Source organism: Sparassis crispa (assembly GCF_003851025.1).
Source record: "Sparassis crispa DNA, contig_000003F, whole genome shotgun sequence".
NCBI lineage: Eukaryota > Fungi > Basidiomycota > Agaricomycetes > Polyporales > Sparassidaceae > Sparassis > Sparassis crispa.
This window is the reverse complement of record NW_020939750.1, coordinates 2,535,659-2,554,744: the sequence shown is the minus strand read 5'-3', so window position 1 is coordinate 2,554,744 and position 19,086 is coordinate 2,535,659. Positions and strand designations below refer to the sequence as shown.

The window sequence follows — 19,086 nt, the reverse complement described above, 5'->3', positions numbered from 1 at the left end:
GGAGCGAGCAGGTAGCAAGTTGTCATGATAAGTCATTTGGGACTCAGTATTCCATTCGAGACCTATTTATGTAACGTTGTCAGTCTTCGAAAGCGAACTGATTATTGGCGAAATAGCCTGCGGTGGAACGAGCGCCTACCCATTGAGTAGTTGTCGACGCTCGGCATAAAATACATATTCAATACGAACAGATACAGGTTACACTCACGCGGCGTTTCTTATCCTACACTTCTTGACAGTTGCGGGATATCGTTCAAGTAGAACGAGCTCGAGGATCTTACCGTCTGACGGCCACATCGTGTCATCTCCGGCGTTCGCTGCAGTCTGGGAGGTGTGAATACGTCGCTGCCATGATGCACTAAATGTCACCCAGCATGCCCCTGGGACCGTCAATGGCCGTAGACATGATTGACTGTGATGACATTAGTATTTTCTGCGCTGGATGTGACCAGAACTTGAATTCACGGGCGAACCGCCGCGTTCGTCGAAGTCTGCATTCGACGTCGGACTAGCACCGTCTTCCGCGAGTTGTTTCTCCGGATTGAGGGACACCCTCGAAGTGACTCGTCGCCGTGAACTCATCGAGGAACGGCGTGGAGCGCGGGGTAGCTGGGACTGCGTGATGAAAGGCACGAGCCGGCGTCTAGCGACGACGACCTCCACAACGCTTCCGACCCGACGTCGACGACCCCTCTCGATAGACACACAACATCTTACAATGGCCAACTTGGCCTACGCTAACTCCATTTTCTCCACCCTTTTCCGTTTGGCCGCATATGTTTTCCTTGAAGTGGTTCGTTCCAGGGTCTGAATTCAACTCAGCATCCCTCGTTCTTACGCTCTGTGTAGATTCCCGCACGCCCCGGAAAAATTGCATTACCTGTCCTCTATGCCTTGTATCTTGCTACCTATTTCCTCGTACCTCCTCCCACCATATCAGCAGCTGTAGCCGAGCACGATGAACCAGAGGCGGAACCGAAACTGGTCGAAAAAGCAGACATTCCCGAACCAACGATTGAGCCTCCATCACCAGTGCGCCCAATATGCCCTTACACTCGTCTGTCCGCAGACTAACTTCCGATTAGCCACCTGGCCCATACTTAAGCATTCCGACGATCCTATTCTCCCTGCCGACCCCTCTCCGGGATCTGCGCATCCTTAATTTCATCATCAACCTGCTCCTCTTCCTTGCATCTATCGACCTCGTGCTCCATCCCTACTTTGACGATGCCTCCGGCGTTGTCTACACGCGCGTCGGCGCCGTCTACCCCGACGCAGCCAAGATTGTGGTCCGTTATCCTCGTACCGACAGCATACGCATCACATGGCGCCAGGTGTCCAACGCAAACCATTCAGATCCCGATTTATGGAGAGACGGACCGCTTGTGAATTTGACATCTGACTTCGATTGGATAGACACCATCAAGCTCGACGGGCTTTATCCCAGCACTAACTACGAATGTAAGGCAGCACGCTTATCCCTTTGCATCTTCTCACGTTTCCATGTCTAACAGACAGACTAGAAGACGAGAACAACACCGTCCTGCCGTACCCAGCAACGCCAATCCGTTTCCACACGTTCCCCGACCCGCTCCTACACAGCGGCTCGCACTTCCGTTTCGTTGCGTCATCTTGCATAACACCAAACTTCCCATACGTGCCCCTCCAGGGGCGCAGGATAAAGGGCTTCGATCTTCTCGCGGAACATATTTGGCCGACCGAGCAACCTGTCGTGCCTACAGTCGTGTCCGCGTCAGTGAACGAGACAGAAGACGTGATCACTCATGCCAGCGCCACTCTACAGACGGCCTCGTCATTCGAGGGCCTGTCATCTACCTCAAAAGATGTTCCTGCATCCCCAGCTGCTACCGCCGAGCCGCTGCCGGCTGCTGCGAAGCCTCCCACTGAGTTCATGATTTTCATGGGCGACTTCATATATGCTGACGTGCCGGTCTACTTCGGAGACGACAAGGAGGCATATAGGAGGTTGTACAGAAGAAATTACCAGAGCAACAGCTTCAGAAAAGTTTATGAACGGCTGCGTGCGTCACTTCAATCCCATCCGATCCGGGCCATTACTGATATCACCTTCAGCAATATTCCATACGTACGACGACCACGAAGTAAGTCTCCACCGAAGATGATCTCTACAATCCGCCTGATCACATCGCGCAGATAATCAATAACTTCGCTGGCCAAGCCAATGATTCGCTTGCGCCATACCCCAACGCTTCCGATGCTTTCCGCCTCTATAACGCCGATGCAAACTTCGACTCTCCCGTGGAGGGCCAACATTATTACGACTTCCGTTATGGCGACGTCGCTTTCTTCGTCATGGATACTCGGCGTTATCGCTCAGGCCTCGACATCGAGGACCCTGCGAGTCGCACTATGCTTGGTGACCGGCAATTGGCCGCGTTGTACGACTGGCTAGGCAAGGTGACCACTCCTGCACTTCTATCGACCAACATTTACTAACTCTCGTCAACGCGCAGGTCAACAACACTGCGACGTTCAAATTCATCGTCACCTCCGTGCCATTCACGTCTCTCTGGGGCCACGATGCGGCGACCGACTCCTGGGCAGGGTTCGCGTACGAGAAGACTGCGCTGCTCAGCGCGCTGCACTCCGTGCGGAATGTTATTCTCCTCTCCGGTGACCGTCACGAGTTCGCGGCGATCCAGTACGCGAGTGAAACCGGACACAACGTGCTTGAGGTGTCGACGAGCCCGCTGAGCATGTTCTATGTCCCGTTCGTCCGCACGCTCCGGCCGCGGAGTGAGGGCGTTGTGAGGCAGACACGGGATGTCGTGCGCACCCTCGAGAACGGCACGGTTGTGAACGCGACAGAGACCGAGGAAGTGCCTCAGGAGCTGGTGTTGCGCTATATTGCCCCCGGTAACCACAAGTGGTGAGTTCCATGACAGAGAGGTTTTGACTGTAGCTTTTATGCTATGAAACTAGGTCTTCGATTGAGGTCGACACGCGGGACCTCGACCACCCCGTTGCAAAAGTAGATATCATAATCGACGGTCAGGAAGCATACAGGCAAGTGCAAAATATATCTGGCTCTCTATGCAACTGACGATACTGTTGCAGTTTAAAAGTAGTGGGAAACCCGGTGAACCTGCACCCTTCCACCGCGCTAGGCGCACTCATGCCGCGGACGTTCAAAGGTGTGCTGGATAAGATCGGACTATCGCCGAGCCGCTGGTTCTGAGATGTTTCCGAGTACAATGGTATCGTATCTGTAGTATATATCTAGTGTAGGATTTATAAGTCGAATATTTTTAGCTGTGCGGACTAGTGGCTGTTGGGATACACATCTTGCCTCCAAGAGCGCGCCGACGAAGCGATCGAGAGGGCAGTCTTCCTTCCTAAAAAGGCATTTATTCGTGATCTTTCACTCAGGCAGATCCACCGGCGCCGTTGATTGTCTCTTTCGAGAATCGCTGTTGGATTCGTGCGTAGTGCTCCATCTCCGCCTGGGTGACGCTAGGGACCAGTTCGCGGAGTGCACCAGTGAAATCTTCCTCCGAAACCAGCACTTCTGTCTCAGCAGGGGTCGCCAACTCGGCCAGGTAATACTGAGGCGTGAGAGGGTACGGATGGTGCGTATCCGGAGGAGATGCATTGAGCTTGGCTGCAGCAGATTGTCAGACGAAAATGAGCACGGCAATGGCAAAGAGCATACCAATTGTGTTTTCAAGCTCTTCGGCCTTTCTTGACATCGCCTTGAGCAGGGCATCGGCACAGAGCGCATAGAAGTCGGCACCGGTGTAATGAAATGGGGACTGTTCTGCAATGCCTTCCAATCTCAGATCAGGATGAAGGCGGAACTTCCTTGTCAGCGCCTGAAGGATGTTGACTTGGGCAGCATGTGTCGTGCTGACGCCCAGATAGAGCATTCGATCGAACCTACGGCAGAGATGATGAACAAAGACTGAACAGAGGAAGAAGAGAGTCCAACCTTCCCGGTCGGAGTAACGCGGGGTCCAGGAGGTCAGGGCGATTGGTCGCACCAATGACGAAGACATCTGCTCCTGATTTGCCGGTAGACAAACCGTCCAGCTCTGCGAGAATCTGGCTCACAATGCGATCCATAACACCTCCAGAATCGCCGTGGCTCCCGCGTTTCGGCGCCACCGAGTCCAGCTCGTCGAAGAATATGACGCAAGGTCGTGCATCCCTGGCACGCTGGAAGACTCGCCGGACGTTGGCTTCAGACTCTCCGATGTACATGTTGAGCAGTTCGGGCCCCTTGACGGAGAAAAAGTTCAATGTACAGGATGTTGCCACGGCCTTTGCGAGTAATGTTTTTCCTGTTCCCGGAGGGCCATACAGCAGAATACCTGCACGATGTGAGCACGCACAACTCGTCTGAGTACGCTGAGCTCACCAGACCGCTTCTTCAAGCCATCAGCGAAAAGTTCCGGATGGTCCAGCGGGAGCTGAATGGTATCCAAAATGTCCTGTTTGACATGGGCGAGTCCTCCAACGTCGTCCCAAGTTACCGAGGGAATCTTTGGTGCTCCGATGTTCTCAGAGTATGACGCCCTAGATTCAGCCAATGCGATATCAAAATCTTCAGCTATCAGAGGTATGCCGGCTGTGACCAAGTCAAACTCTGCGCAGCCATTCCTGGCACGTAGTATATGAGTGAAAGCCTAGGGTGTCATAGTATATGAGGCGTACGATTCTTGGATAGCTCGCTTCATGGAGGCACTCTCTGCACGAGAGACGAAACTGACAAGGTCGGCAGCCACCAGAGCGGCAGTTTGTACAGCCAAATCCTTCAACGCGACATCTGGAGCAAGAGTGCGAGTACGGAGAAGAGACACCAGGATATCGTATCTCTCAGCTTCTCCAGGTGCCTGAGAGCCACGCAATAAGCAGACAACCTAAGATAATGAAGGCAGCCAATACCTCGAAGATGACTTCGTGTTTGAAACAAGACAGTATACGTGGAGAGACTCGATCAGGATTACTTGTTGTCGCGCACACGATGACCGGGAAACCGGTGAGGTTCCATGATTGCTGCAGTTCGGCGATGCACTCATGGAGTGCGTCGACAATGGTTGGTTCTAGACGCACGGTGTTTGAGAGAAATAGAAGATACCGCTGATTCAGACCCACCCTTTCCTGGTTCAAGGCTTTGCGTTGTCTGCGAAAAGGCGTCAAGGTGTCGCAATAGGAAGATACATGGTGAACATGAGGCAGCTTTCTCAAACCGTGCTCGGAGCGTGCCTTCCGTCTTCACAGGAGTTTCACCCAGAATATCGTAACAGCTGACCTGCAACTCTATGAGTTCAGCTAGACAACAGTAACAGCAGTGACCTACTTCATACAAATGAATACCTAGGCGCTGCGTCACCCAGGTGGCTACAGTATATTTCCCGACCCCGCTAGGGCCTTGCAAAAGAATAGACAGTTGCAGCTGGTAGTCAACAGCATTGCGGTTCAGTGCAGCCGAGGTCAACGCAAGCAATTTTCCAAAGGCACCATCAGGCGAGATAAGAGAAGAAGATAACGATTCTGAACCCATAAGGATCGGGCTGTTCTCCGCACCTGCATCGTGATGGTGTTGGTCTTTGTCTGGGGTGAATACTGCGAATACGCACTGATTCCTAGGTATAGGGCGGCGTCGGGTACTCTTGCATGCTCCACGCCCGTCTGTATGACACGCGTAACCGAAGGGTCCACCCAGCATCCAAGCTCGCCAACAGTCGACCCTACGTAGAGATCGGGAGATGTAGCACCGCCGCGGTTCGACATGACGTTGTGCTCAATATTCGTCACAATGAAGAATATAAATTCATTCGCGTTGTCAGACGAACACGGAGACCTTGTACAAGTGGTCAGCAGGTAGCTAGACGTACTCCTGACAGAAACTAACTCGAGTCCAACGTCCGACCCATCCTCTCCACTTGTGTCTTCTTCTCCTTGGTGTTGAATGTCATCCGTATTTATTTTCACTGTGATCACATCGCCCTGCTTAACCAGACGCGTTGTGCCTTTGAAATATCCTTGTAAGGCGCGTAGGAACGAATATTGGTATGTGCGATCCGTCGAGAACGGAGACGCTACGCGAGCAATAGTGACAGCTCGTGCCATAGGGATGGCAGGCTGGCGACAACCGAATGGGCTTGACATCAAGCAGATTTCCGAGTCATTGATCGAGGCTGTCTTAGAAAGGATGTTGTACAGAAGTTGAGGAGCAGCGGTAACATAAGTTCTACCCAAATTCGTAAGATCTTAACCCTAGACTCAACAGTCCAGAAGAATGCTTACGAAGTCTCCTCCTGTTCTTCATTTACTTGCACACGGACAAGACGATGGGACGATCCATGTCGAGGTCGGACGACAGCCTGGACACTGATCAACACGATGCAGAAGGCCACGAAACGTGCTCCTTACCCAGTCTCCATTCAGCACCGCAATCTTGCTGAGGTCAGAAGTACGGACATAGACTGTGCAATCGTCCCACTGGGGTGAAACAGGCTGCACTAACGGTTCAACTGTACATGTCCATTCCGGCATCGTGATATGGAGCTTCTCGCCGTACGGGTGATCATGCTCAACAGAGCTCCGAGAACTGCTGGGCTGCGGACTGCCTTCGTTGCTGCGAGGAGACAAACCAGGCATGGAATGAAGCACCGAACCGGCAAGGAAGTCTTCGTCAATCTCCACACCATCCTTTTGCAAGTCGTTCCAGTCGGACTCCGAGCGAACCTCGGGAGACTCAGAGAACTGTCCATTAGACATAGAACCGCCCAGTTGATGGGCAGAGATGTAAAAGCGAGTGACGCCCTTCTTGGCATATCCTTGCAGAACAGGAGCAGTCATGGCCAACTGATACGCACAGGCTGACCGCCCTGACAAGCCCAGCTCCTCTGTGACCAATTCGCAAATTGCTCCCCGGCGCAATATCATGCCCTTGCCGAAGAACCAGCTCTCAACTGCAGACTTGTTGGATATAGCAACGGCGTAGGCCTCGCTGGAGAGTGCAGATAGAATGACTTCCGATAGAGGAACGGGACGCACAACGGTGACAGAATGCGTACGGTCAGTGGCTGATGGACGGAAGTCGCTTTGCCAGAAAACGCGTCCATACTGCTCCAACAATCGCAGTGGGACAGCCAGCTCGGTGACCTATCTCGTCAGTTGTGAGACTCATATCGGAGGTAGGTTGAAGGGGAGCATACATTGTTGTCTAGACTAGCCCAGCAGACCAATGAACTCAGTGACGTTGAGAAGTTCGTTCGGCATGGCAAAATCCTGGACACAGAAATTGCCGGCCTGTGATCCGCAGGTTGAGGGAGATTCAACGCATTCCAGAGATATTCTGAGAGATATACAGTGTCCGTGTCAGAGTGTGAGTGGAGAGAAGGCGCGCAGGGTACCGGCGCTGGACAATCGAAGAGAAAGTCCATAGACAACTTGAGAGACGCCCACCAGACTCGGTCGGCAAATTTGCTCTCTACACCTGAGTCTATTCTCCGACCGGCTACCCAACGCTTACACCTCGCAGTATACATTGCTTCCCACACGGAGAGAGTGCTTCAAGGCACCCAGCACACATTGCAACTATTATGAGCCGCGGCGGTAGAGGTTTTGGGGGTAGGGGAGGATTCGGTGGAGGTAAATTGGCGACAACTTGAGTACCACCGTTCACGGTCTCAATTCATTTTCAGGTCGTGGTGGTGGACGCGGAGGTTTCGCACAACGAGATGCAGGTCCTCCAGATGCAGTTCTCGGTGGGTGACCAACGGCTATCTGGATCGCACCTCTTAAAATCAATTTCAGAGATGGGCTCCTTCATGCACGCAGTCGAAGACGAGATGCTATGCGCTTCAATGATGCCCGACAAAGTCCCATACTTTAATGCTCCAATATATCTGCAAAACAAATCCGTCATAGGGCGGGTAGACGAAATCCTAGGGCCGATCAACGAAGTCTACTTTTCTGTCAAAATGGATGCGGGAATGGTCGCCAACAGCTTCAAGAAGGGAGACAAAGTATACATCGCAGGCGACAAGCTTCTTCCCGTGGAGCGGTTTCTCCCAAAACCCAAACTACCTGGTATGTCTTTTCGGTTGACTTTGCCGCAAGGAGTCATACTAATTACGGAATGACTGCGACCGTACAGGCGTCACAAGTACGTGGTATTCCATTTCTCCGTTTAAATTTCATAACTGACACTCCTTACGTAGAGAGGGGCCGCGGAGGACGTGGTGGTGCAGGCGGAAGAGGTCGGGGAGCGCCAGGTGGACGAGGAGGATTCCAACGTGGAGGCGGGCGAGGGGGTCGTGGGAGTGGCAGGGGCGGCTTTGGATTTGACAGAGGAGGACGAGGTGGTGGAAGAGGCGGAGGTGGCCGCGGTCGGGGCGGGAGCTTTGGGGGTGGAAGAGGTGGCCGTGGTGGTTTTCGAGGTTCATAGCTGGTGCGGCATGAGGCCGTACTATTCCTCCTATCTTATTGCGCTCGTTTCACGGTGTGAACGATACGAGTCCGGAGGGTTTTCGTCCCACAGTGTCTGAGTTATAATCCATGTGGACATGAAGAACTACAAAGATACAGACAGGTTGGTCAATCATCATTTGCGTTCAGCTACTCACTTCACAACTTCAACGATTTGATCTCCGTGGCAACATTTCTAACTCGTTCAGATCGTTCCAATTGGACGGGGACAGACTGGCAGTACAGAAAATAAGTCACGGCATGAAAAAGGTAGGGAAGGTAGAAGCAAGACCTGTTTGAGCTCTTCAGAAATAGCGTATACTTCTCGCGAGACCTGCTCCGAATTCTCGTACGTAGTATCTGGTACTGTAAATCAGATAATGAGACGGTATGAACTGCCAACAGCAGGAATTGTTACACACCATCCTCCTTCGGACCTTCATCCTCGAGTCCATCAACATCTTCAGGGAAACTCGCATCTTCAGCTGCTCTCCGACTCTCGATGAGTTCATGCACAAGTCTCTCCACTTCTCTGGGCTTCTCGCGTCGCTTGTCTGCGAGTTCACGATCCCATTTCAAACTCTGCTCGGAGAGAGACCATATGTGCCTGTCGAATCCTTCGTCGAATGGTTCTTCTTCTATGCGCAAAAAATAAGAGTTGCTGAACACAAATTTCATCTGAATGGCTGACCCTGCTCGTCTTCATCCAGCTCCTCGTAGTTGCGTCCATTGATGCGGACGTTGGGTTTGGTCATCTCAAACGTCCTCTCCACGAACTGGGATGACCCTGAGTAATTAGGTGCAGAAAAAAAGGGAAAATTTACCCGCTGAACATACTCACGAAGCACATCTCTGTCGAGACTTGACGTGCGCGCGGCGAGCTGTTCGTCCAAGACTGTTAAGGCAGCATCGGTGAAATTGGCTTTGACTCGCTGCCAGTCTTGAAGAGTATCAACCGATATCCTTGTTATATCTTCTCGTTGTGCATCCATTTATGAGCCACAACAGAAGATGAATGTGGCTTTCAGAGACAGCGAGGAAGGAAGACGCGAAACATTGAAGTTGAACGCAGACACGATCATGTGATCTGCACTGGAAAGACTTGGACCCTGAGATAGTAAATTCACCACTATCATCTCATTTCAGTTGCTACTACACAGTATTGGTCAATGGCTACGCAAAATTACACTACAAATACACGGAGACCTCTGCATAAGGTCAAACAACTCAGCAAATACTACAAGATGTCTTATACCTGGTGCGAGAAATTATATTAGCGCAACAGAGAGCCTCGCGTCTTCCTCAGCGAGTCTGCTATGCCAAGGAACGTCTCCGCAAGTCGGACCTGTTTATTTGCTTTGAAAATGTATGCGGACGAGAATCACTGAGCGCCTTACGGTATCGAGCGCTTGCGAGTATGAAGACAGCACAGTTGCACCGGCTGGTGCGAGAGGATCTCGCGGGGCGCTGTTCTGCGCATCGTGTGCAATCTGTGCCATGCGTCGCAGATAAGACGATTGTGAGTCTTGGCCGAACGACACTGCATGGAAGGAAAGGGGTTTCCTAAGAGGCAATGAGCACACCTCGACATCGTAGAAAACGCTGAGCACGCACCCGCGGCTCACAGCAGAACGGCAAAGGTCTTGCACGATCTGATCCGCTACCTGACATTCACCATCTGAAAGAAAGATGATCACAGGGGTTCTGGCACATGTACCAGTCAATCGAACGTTCGGTTTCTGCTGCGTTGGGTCATACCTCTGAGTACTGAAGTGCTGCTCCATGACAGTCTGAGCCGACCGGAGGGCCGCCGTGAAGTTCGTTCCTCCTCCACTTCCGTATGGAAGGACAGAGTCCAGCAATTCTTGTGGGGATCGCGCAAAGTCATTCGTAAGCACATTCGAGATACTATGATCAAAAAGGATGATGCTGTAAGCATCTTGACGAGCTGCCGGTTGTAGTCCAGAGGTTATGGCTGTGTGACGAGCAGACCAGAAACCGTACAAGGCCGAATAGACTGCGCCCAGTCTGTTGTTCGATTGCCGTCGAATGGTAACTGTCACGGGTGTATTATCCAGAGGTCGCCGGTCACTGGCACTCATAGAGCCGGATCTGGAGATCAGGACTTGTCAGATTGGAAACTTGCGGATGTTGATCAGATACGTACCTGTCGACGACAAAAATCCTGCAATGTCCAGCATGTAGGAAATCAGCGAGACGGACACACAGAGTGTAGCTGGACTCACACGTGGAAGGCTTGCTGCATGACGACTGGGTTGTTGCAGGAGAAGAAGTGCCCATCATTCGACACATAGCCCAGTCCCGTAACAGGCACCCTTGGATCTCTTGCGGGATGGAACATCGGCAGCGTGCAGAATGACGGCTGATTTTGGGCATGTTCGGGTCCTGTGAAGAAGATGAGGCACATCGTCGCAGCATGTCAGTTGACTTGAACGCTACCTCCACACATTGCATCGCTGTAGGTTGAAGGTGAGACAGAGGATTTTAGTGACGACATACTACTACGACTTACCATTTGGCGAACGTCGCCTGGTCATCCCGAGGATAAGGATCTGCAGAAGAGTCGAGTTCAGTATGAATTGGCCATCTGACGGGAGCAATTACCCTTGAAGCCTGGTGTATTTTCAGAGAAATGTTTCGGCGAAGGAACAAATGCTTGAACATACCGGATCGTCTCCAATGCAGGTTATGAGTTATGTAGTCCTTAGGTCGGTTCGGATTTGGAGCCATGCGCGTCGGGATATGTTGCACTTCAGCTCCATCGCAGGGCGTTCCATCTACTGTGCGACAGTAATCGACATGAACATGTCGCCCCATAGCAAGGCAAACGAGATTGCACATCATCGGGGCGCCCTCATCGTTAGACGAGTACTTGCGTCCTCGCAGTTCGACGGCAGTACCGTCCGGGCCGTCGACAACCCAACGAGTTTGTGACATTGATCCATGGCTTGTCTCGTGTTCTTGCTGTGGATGACCTGGAGACCCGACTGCGCATGAGATGTACAATACTCAGCGACGCTGCTGAAACCACGGACCCAATGGTAACGTGCAATAGTAACCACAATTTTCGCAACTGAAGTGGGACCACTGCGTCAGATGGATAATGTCACATGATGTGTCAATGTGACGGACCGAGTTTCACAATAGTGGAATCCGTTATCATCGGCAGTGTGACTGTGAGGCCCTGGATGACTGATCTTACCAGGTGGAATAGGTTTGACGCATTTCAGCCGCTTTGCGACTGTTGACTGAAGGGTGAGTCACAGACAATAACGAATACGGACAGGCAGAGACCTTGCGAGTACTATGCACGACCTATTGGTTAGCCAATGTAGGTAAGCCAAAATTGAGATTACCTTAGTATACTGGAAGGTCTCGTGTCTCCCGGTGAACGTGGCCTCAATGGACTGAGGTGTTGTGTCGATTTGACAGATTCCGGGTGCTTTGCATAATGCAGTGCATGAATGCTCTTGCCTGAGAGTGGTATATCTATCAGAACAGGCAGGCTATCTTCCAAAATTCACATCGCCTACCCGCAGAGATGAATCGCTCCATGCTGCAAACCGTGAAGGTGATCTGTATTCGCGCAGAGACGTTTACAGAGTTGACACGCAACAGGGCACATTCGGGCGTCACAAACATGCTGATCGTGGTCGGTGCCACTGTGGATATACCTCATCAAGAATCTGGTGGGTCTGATCATCACTTCCCTTACCAAGGTATGCAACAGGTTCCGGGACAGGTATGTTGTGCACCATCCGCCAAAACGATACCTGAAAGATCACAAGGCTTTTTGACTTATGGTTAGGCTTGGTAATGATTAAATCATGTGCACACGTACCTCTCCGCACATGTGAACTGAAGCTGCACAAAAATGATCGTCCCCGGAGTGCCCTACAACCTGCGAAAACGTGGTACATGAATAGCAGTCACTCGACACCCGACACGAACTTTTACCTTCGTGCAGTCTTCCAAGCAGCCTCGCTTACCGGCCAGTTTGCAAGGTTCCCCACATAGATGTGCATTAACCACACAGCTTAACTTATAAGTTAGGCTTTGCAAAGCTGATAGAAAAGTACACCACTGACATGTGCTTTCCTGGATGGCCGGCACTGCCGAGACGAGCATTGAATGATAAGAGAGAAAAAGTAAGGTAGGAATCCCCGACTCACGACATAGTGCAGCCCTTCTGCTCCGCTTCATCGAGACAATAGTCACAGGAGTTGATACACTCGTGCGATGTCTGACAACTGTGAGCACCAACATGAAGACGGCTTTGAATGCATAGGAGATAACATTCAGTGCACTGCGCTCGACAGAGCTGCACGCTAGCTCTCAAGTCCACGCTGGCGCCCTCGAACGTCCTTCGCAAGTCGTCCATGTGATTAGCGTGACCCTCTTGAAAGCGAGCAAAGTTAACGGCGATCCACTCTTGAACATGTTCAATGCGCATCTCGACTAAGTTGTTGAGATACTCAGAAAGCTCGGGAACCCATAGTGCATCTTCTGTCTGTTGGCGAGTGCCTTTGTGTTCCCACTGATCGCAAAGAGATCTCAGCACGCGTTCACCATCAGCATCCTGAGATCCAGCTAAGGAGAACCGCGTAGGAGTATCTGGTTTATCTAGTACCACGTCCGTATCGAAATTCTGGACTCTGTGTAAGCCTGGTCATCGACTAACAATGAGATAGCGCTACCTTCAATGGTTCCAATTCTGGATCAACTTCCGCATATCCAGTCAATAGGGCATTCAGGAGGAGTGACTTGATAAGCTGGGCTCGATGTGCTGCCATGGTGTCTTGTTTGGACAGTCAGCGTGCAGGGAAGTGAATACGAGGACTAATCTCGACTCACGAGAGAGAGCGCCCCAGTCATTGGCCTGCGAGTGGACATACATCCATCAGCAAGGATAAAGGTTAGCAAATAGATCGTCACGGACCTTCAACTTTGCCATGAGTGTCTTCAGAATGTTCAAAAATTCTCCTGCGCTATGGTGGGTTATGGCTTGCTGATCCAGACGCTTCTTCAGCACAGGAAACAGTTTGTAAAACTCCTTGGACTCAATGACTGGCCTGAGGAGTATATTAGGAGAAATAACTGTTTCTGATTGGAACTGTATAACATACCATGGAATGATGTCAAGTTTTCCGCTATGTAGACGTGAGATGAAATTTGCATCTTGTTCTGTCTCCACCAGTCGCTGAAACTTCAGGGAGAATCTGAGGAAGAGAACATGAACGTCTTCATGTCGACTAATTCTGAGACAAAAACGTACTCTTTCGTAATCTCTCTCTTGTCAGAGTCAACTACATCCTGATAGCAAGATTTGACAACGATTTCTGAACACCGAGTAAGTACCTACCTTGATTATGATAACCAGAGTGGATTGGAATAGCATAGGGTTGGCTGATGGATCTAGTACGGTCGAACTCGACTGGAACGACTGAAAAAGGCCAGTAATGTCGCGGCTCAGTGCAAAATTGTTGCGGAACAAGACCTTAGAAGAACACTAAGAAATGATACAATACAGCGTGGCACAGTTACCATACCAGATTCGAAATTGCAGTGTTGAACAGAACTAGTAGAGTATCTTCCTGTGCAGAGCGCTCGATGCTATGCACCCCTGAAGACCCATATTAGTCAAAAAGACGCACATGAATCAGGCTAAGGCAAACCTTCGAAGTCCAAAGCGACGATCAATGTATCATCAGTCGGTGTTACCGACATCCAGACACCCTCTGTTGTTCGCATTGCTGAACCAGCAAAGGAGGTATCAACTAGATGGTTCAGTGCAAAGCTTTTGCCAACGGACTGCTCTCCCATGGACGACACAACCTTCACAGGCTATATATTCATTCAAATCAGTTGCGAAGGGTCTGCAAGGGAAAATCCAAACTTACTTTTGAAACCATATATGATTGAAAGATAGATTCATACCATCCGAACGACAAACTATCCACAATCCGTCCAACTTGAGCACCAAGGAGCGACTTCTCCAACTCTGCTGAGGATACGCCATCTTTAAGCGGTATGAAACGGTTCTCCTTTGTGATCGCGATGTGAATCGGAATCATACAAAGGAGATTTACGAGCCATTCCCCCACGCGGAAACGAGAGATCTTTTCAATCATATATTCAATGTCGCATTGAACCGCCATGGCAGTGAACGAGATGCAAGAAATGCAAATACTTCTGAGCTCGTCGCCCGTTGGCTTCCTTGTTGACCTCTCGAAAGCTTGAATCATGCTTGAAAAATGGGATGCAAACGGCTGTTGACCGCTATTAGTGACAAAGGTCAGAGACTTCGAACACCTGCTGCTAGAACCAGAGATTGTATGGCGTCTCACAGCCGGCAGCACAGGGAATCGTGTCCAGACTTCAGCGTGGCAGTCGATGAGACAGTTGTGAACGGTATTATCCGAGGACTCGTGCGTAATGCTTTTGCTTCCCTTTTCCTTGAACATGAATTCTGTGACCTTATGCGTGATATCCAGCACAACGGATTGACACTGGTGGGTTTTGATGTCAAGGGTGATGAGATGGGTGCTTCTACGATTGAAGGATGTCAATACAAGATGGTCTGCGGTTGGAAGGTCCAGAGAGCCCAACGAGATTCCTGCGGTGAAGCCAAATGTACTCCAGTGGTAAGCGACCAGCAGAGGTTTAGAATCGACTGAATAAGCTATCAGAATGCAAGAGCCATCTGGTGAAGAGTATATCATGTCCGGAACCTGCTGCAAATGCAAAACTGCTGGCCTGGATGGGGAGGTGGTCAACAAAGCTGTGCCACGCAGGGACCTGTTAAACCAACACATACCGGAATTGCAGCGTAATTAACGAGAACACGCGAGCCTGGGCGCTTGAATCGACTAACACTACCTCTTCTGCGCCACATATGAATGAGATGTGGCAGTGGGTTATTGATTGATCAGGATACCACGTCGATAAGTTGATTGCGCTGCCTAACGCTTGCAAAGCACCAAAATTTTCATCAAACACAAAGACGTGGAGCTGTGAACATTTAAATGAGGACATATTAACTTGTCTCCTGGCCTGAATATGTGTACCTTCATGGATGAGCATAGTGCAAGCATCCTCTTTGATTCGTCGTAGGTCAACATAAAGTCCTGCCCTATTTTGTCACGATGAAGCAATTTCTTGTACCTTCCACGGTTGATTGCACCATCTAGTTCCGTAACCGCTTCAAGATAAATGAACAGTTTGCCGTGACCATCTGTGATTGCCAGTAGAAGCTTCTCGTTCTCGAGCAACTGAGCATGACTGGAAATATAGTATCAATATTCAAAGGAGCCGAGATTCATATATCCCCTCACTTTATCTCATGATCAAGAGGTAGATGGAACTTATGCGCGAAGCGTTCGTGTACACTCGGTTGCGGCATGAATGATGGGTTAAGCTGCAAGTTGTGCCGATGCTCCGCAGTTAGTCGCAGGATATGAACAACATATTCCAGAGAGGACTGCTCCAGCCATTCACTACGACCACTGAGCCGGTAGAAATCTAGAAAGTGTATATGTTCTAGTTAAGATAGATGATGAAACTGCATATTTTGAATGACTGCACCTTCTCCATATCGTCGTTGTACATCAATTGAATCAATGACGTGTGTGCACCTTCAATAATCAATAAGTGATCAGGAAGGAGGTACTGCAGCAGTACAACGTACGGATCAGGGCTCGAGCGGGACTGATCTTCAATGGTGCTGACGAAATCCTTTCGTAACTTGTCGTACATCTGTTCTCTGCGGCTATAAGCCTCACGGTGGACTTGTTTCATGCAAAAATCCTGCTGGGTGTGACGGACCCCATGAAAGAGCTTCTCAACTATTTGTGGTATAGCAGCTTCATAGTAGCTCTGTGCCAACTGTTTAGCTTCAAGAAAGGCAGGCCGTAGCATATCATCGTCGATAACAAGGCCAGTCAAGAAATCGGAATCTCTAGTACTGCTCGCAATCTCCCGAGCATGTTGGATGTATTTCGTGGAGAGCGACTTTCGATAATCTTTGTCTGTCCAAAAATTGCGCACGACAACTTGAGGTAGCCATTTCGCTGGAGATCTCCATGTCGACTCATTGGATGGTACGTGGTCTTGTTTTATCAGTTCATCCAGCATAGTACGAGCGCCTGGAGAGATGTTGCCTGCTTCCACGACAAGACGGAAGAGTTCCTGGCGCTGGGCGCGGCTCATGTCAACCTGTTCTTGCAGCACCAGAAACATGATGAGATGCTCCTTTTTGCTCCGAAAGTCTCGAGACTTGATCTGTGTGCCGGCCTCGCGAATGGCCTTCTGCACAACATCGTCAATCTGAGGATACAGTGCGACGAGGTCTGCATATTGGGCAAGTCCTGCTTACAAGCTAAGGAGACTGATTCTGACAACATGTGACTCTGTCAACGTACCATTCGAATGCTCTTCTGTCCCTGGAGTAGCATCTTGATCGATATTGAGGGTTCTGTAAGGTGCATGATATCAGCTTACATCTTGAATCATTGTAGCCTGGGAGACGTACGGATACATGTCTTGCAAGGAGTGGGAGACCACGTAATGCAACGTATACTTCAGCTGTTCCGCATCACTCTCAAATCTCTCGTTTATAGCAGCCGCTTGCTGCTTAACTTCCGCATCCATCTCCCGACGAGCACGTTCTCTGCACTGAGACCAATTGTGACTCTCCTGCGGGAAACGCCTTCTGAGACCGCCATCTTGTAACATTTCTATTGCACTGTCGCCCAGCTGAGGGTTGAGACAAATTGTACCCGATGCACTGAAGAACATCGTCAAAGGATACCATAGTGTCAGTGAATGTAACCATACAGAATCTTAGACAACGCTAATCGGCTGAGTGTTGGGTGAATGGTGTCACTCCGTCTGCAAGGTGGTATGTAATTGCAAGTCATAAAGCCCTGCATTACCTCACCAAGGAGTAACCTAGGCATATACTGAACATCAGTGGACGCATGTTCAATATGCTTATCTGCCACACAAATTTGGCCACAAGTCATCTGACAAGACAATCAGCAGCCAGAATATGACAAGGCTTGAAGGCTTACCCGAAAGCCTGGTCGTATTGAAACATTTTCTTCTTGTTCATTTGTCTTTGCAACCTCGAAGGTGAACAGTCTGTCTGACTCCTCATCGTCACCATCTACTGTCATACTCTCCTCCTCTTCGTCAACCCATACCAAAGCCTCAGAATGCTGTTGCGAAATCAGTGCAAATATCTGATCGCATATCTTTGTCAAGTATCTATAAATGCAACTTAAGGACAGACTCGAAATCATGTTGACGCGGCTCACCTCATGAACGTGATCCGGTTGCGCCTCGTTGAGGTAACAGCGGAATCATCCCATGTTGTTTCTTGAGGCCAATACACAACGAATAATTGCCCATGAATATTACCTGTCCTCAGAGGCCTGAGAATGTACAGCCCTGAACGTAAGAATGGCTTCGAGTTATCGGGAGATTCCTTCACGGCAAGTAATAGTGATGCACTAATCAGGTTGTTCAGACAGGATACAGTCATAAGCCAATGAATCTCCTTACATGCGATCATCCACCAAATTGATAGCCTGCATGAACCTAACAATTTCTGCCTTGCTTCCGTAGAGGCCAACCGGCCTTACATCCAGTCCATCGAGAGCTTTGTAGTCTACCTTCGTCAGAGATGAATATGCCCCCGGACATAGAGTATTGATGAATTCTTGAAGCGAATCTTGAGCAATGATAACCTTATCGACTGATCATGAGGAGCATCATCAGTCGCCATAGATACGAAAGCTATTTGAGGTTACACTCACCAAAACCGCCACTTCCTTGCTCACTGATCAGATCTAAGATACGATACATTCCATCAATGGAGTGCGAGAGGTCTAGATCTACAACCGCAGGTGTCTTGAATATAGAAGTACTGCGGTTGTCTCGGCCAATGTCTCTGGTGAAAACAACAGTGTGTGCTGGACCTTGAGATACTGCATTCCTCGCTTCAAGATCTATATCAACGTCGATCTGTGCGTCGAAGAACTAAGACAACCAGCGCAAATTACAATGGAATGTATTGCGGAGGATTTTCAAACACGGACCAGATCGTCTGACGAACTTCCAAGCCTTGACGATGTTTCCTGCGCCTTGTCAGATGGTAAGGTGAGATACATATCGTCGAAAGAATCCCTATCGTCGTCGTCACTATCCATGGATATTTCGACCATGACATCAGGAGTTGACTGCGACTTTACATTAGGCACGGGGTGAAAGATAGCACGATAAACTTACTTTGAGGCCTGCGTCTAAGTTATAAGTACATTCACATTGTCACCAAATTGATACTTCAGAACAACCACAATTCTTGCTTACCGTCAACAGCCATAGGTGTATCAGAATTCTTGCTATCTGTATGCAATTTCAACAACGAACGATGCCACAAAAAAGTGCAACGAGAAACATCACACCTTCAGGAGCTTGTATTCTGCGTCCTTTGTCTTCAGATGCCCCATCGCTGAACACATTCGGTGGCACGAACGACTCTCTCATGTCTGTGAGTTGCAGTCAGGGACAAAGGAGGTGGTAGTGGACTTTATCGTGGTTCGA

At 49.9% G+C, this 19,086-nt stretch overlaps 5 protein-coding genes across 5 annotated transcripts; 2 read left to right on the top strand and 3 right to left on the bottom strand.

Moving 5' to 3' along the window:
* Positions 1-718: 718 nt before the first annotated feature.
* SCP_0409440 (hypothetical protein) lies at positions 719-3,220 on the top strand (the record flags this gene model as incomplete). The annotated part of the gene is made up of 9 exons (XM_027757672.1): positions 719-793; positions 850-1,032; positions 1,086-1,461; positions 1,515-2,042; positions 2,095-2,123; positions 2,176-2,439; positions 2,496-2,911; positions 2,965-3,048; positions 3,100-3,220. The coding sequence occupies 9 exons, from the start codon at positions 719-721 to the stop codon at positions 3,218-3,220; spliced, it is 2,076 nt and encodes a 691-aa protein (XP_027613473.1).
* Positions 3,221-3,407: 187 nt separating this feature from the next.
* Positions 3,408-7,433, bottom strand: SCP_0409430 (Peroxisomal biogenesis factor 6; the record flags this gene model as incomplete). The annotated part of the gene is made up of 13 exons (XM_027757671.1): positions 3,408-3,643; positions 3,695-3,918; positions 3,971-4,352; positions 4,400-4,641; positions 4,696-4,874; positions 4,927-5,084; positions 5,137-5,293; positions 5,342-5,568; positions 5,622-5,845; positions 5,897-6,235; positions 6,292-6,368; positions 6,418-7,152; positions 7,206-7,433. The coding sequence occupies 13 exons, from the start codon at positions 7,431-7,433 to the stop codon at positions 3,408-3,410; spliced, it is 3,408 nt and encodes a 1,135-aa protein (XP_027613472.1).
* A 159-nt stretch (positions 7,434-7,592) lies between these two features.
* Positions 7,593-8,440, top strand: SCP_0409420 (H/ACA ribonucleoprotein complex subunit 1; the record flags this gene model as incomplete). Its single annotated transcript, XM_027757670.1, has 5 exons — positions 7,593-7,641; positions 7,695-7,757; positions 7,807-8,082; positions 8,150-8,158; positions 8,214-8,440. 5 exons carry the CDS (start codon positions 7,593-7,595, stop codon positions 8,438-8,440), a joined length of 624 nt encoding a protein of 207 aa, XP_027613471.1.
* A 179-nt stretch (positions 8,441-8,619) lies between these two features.
* SCP_0409410 (hypothetical protein) lies at positions 8,620-9,452 on the bottom strand (the record flags this gene model as incomplete). Its single annotated transcript, XM_027757669.1, has 5 exons — positions 8,620-8,694; positions 8,753-8,826; positions 8,883-9,098; positions 9,152-9,236; positions 9,285-9,452. The coding sequence occupies 5 exons, from the start codon at positions 9,450-9,452 to the stop codon at positions 8,620-8,622; spliced, it is 618 nt and encodes a 205-aa protein (XP_027613470.1).
* A 281-nt stretch (positions 9,453-9,733) lies between these two features.
* Positions 9,734-19,029, bottom strand: SCP_0409400 (hypothetical protein; the record flags this gene model as incomplete). The annotated part of the gene is made up of 45 exons (XM_027757668.1): positions 9,734-9,805; positions 9,858-10,023; positions 10,075-10,164; positions 10,219-10,572; positions 10,628-10,645; positions 10,707-10,866; positions 10,921-10,937; positions 10,994-11,033; positions 11,086-11,094; positions 11,148-11,456; positions 11,517-11,554; positions 11,614-11,722; positions 11,776-11,785; positions 11,838-11,955; positions 12,015-12,143; positions 12,197-12,270; positions 12,323-12,382; positions 12,439-12,517; positions 12,570-12,593; positions 12,654-13,129; positions 13,179-13,279; positions 13,336-13,360; positions 13,421-13,553; positions 13,608-13,700; positions 13,757-13,794; positions 13,844-13,978; positions 14,031-14,104; positions 14,157-14,325; positions 14,382-15,237; positions 15,299-15,492; positions 15,549-15,762; positions 15,816-16,002; positions 16,066-16,115; positions 16,169-16,847; positions 16,902-16,954; positions 17,012-17,266; positions 17,317-17,504; positions 17,553-17,748; positions 17,799-17,993; positions 18,046-18,238; positions 18,300-18,522; positions 18,582-18,722; positions 18,772-18,785; positions 18,853-18,888; positions 18,948-19,029. The coding sequence occupies 45 exons, from the start codon at positions 19,027-19,029 to the stop codon at positions 9,734-9,736; spliced, it is 6,876 nt and encodes a 2,291-aa protein (XP_027613469.1).
* Positions 19,030-19,086: the final 57 nt, after the last annotated feature.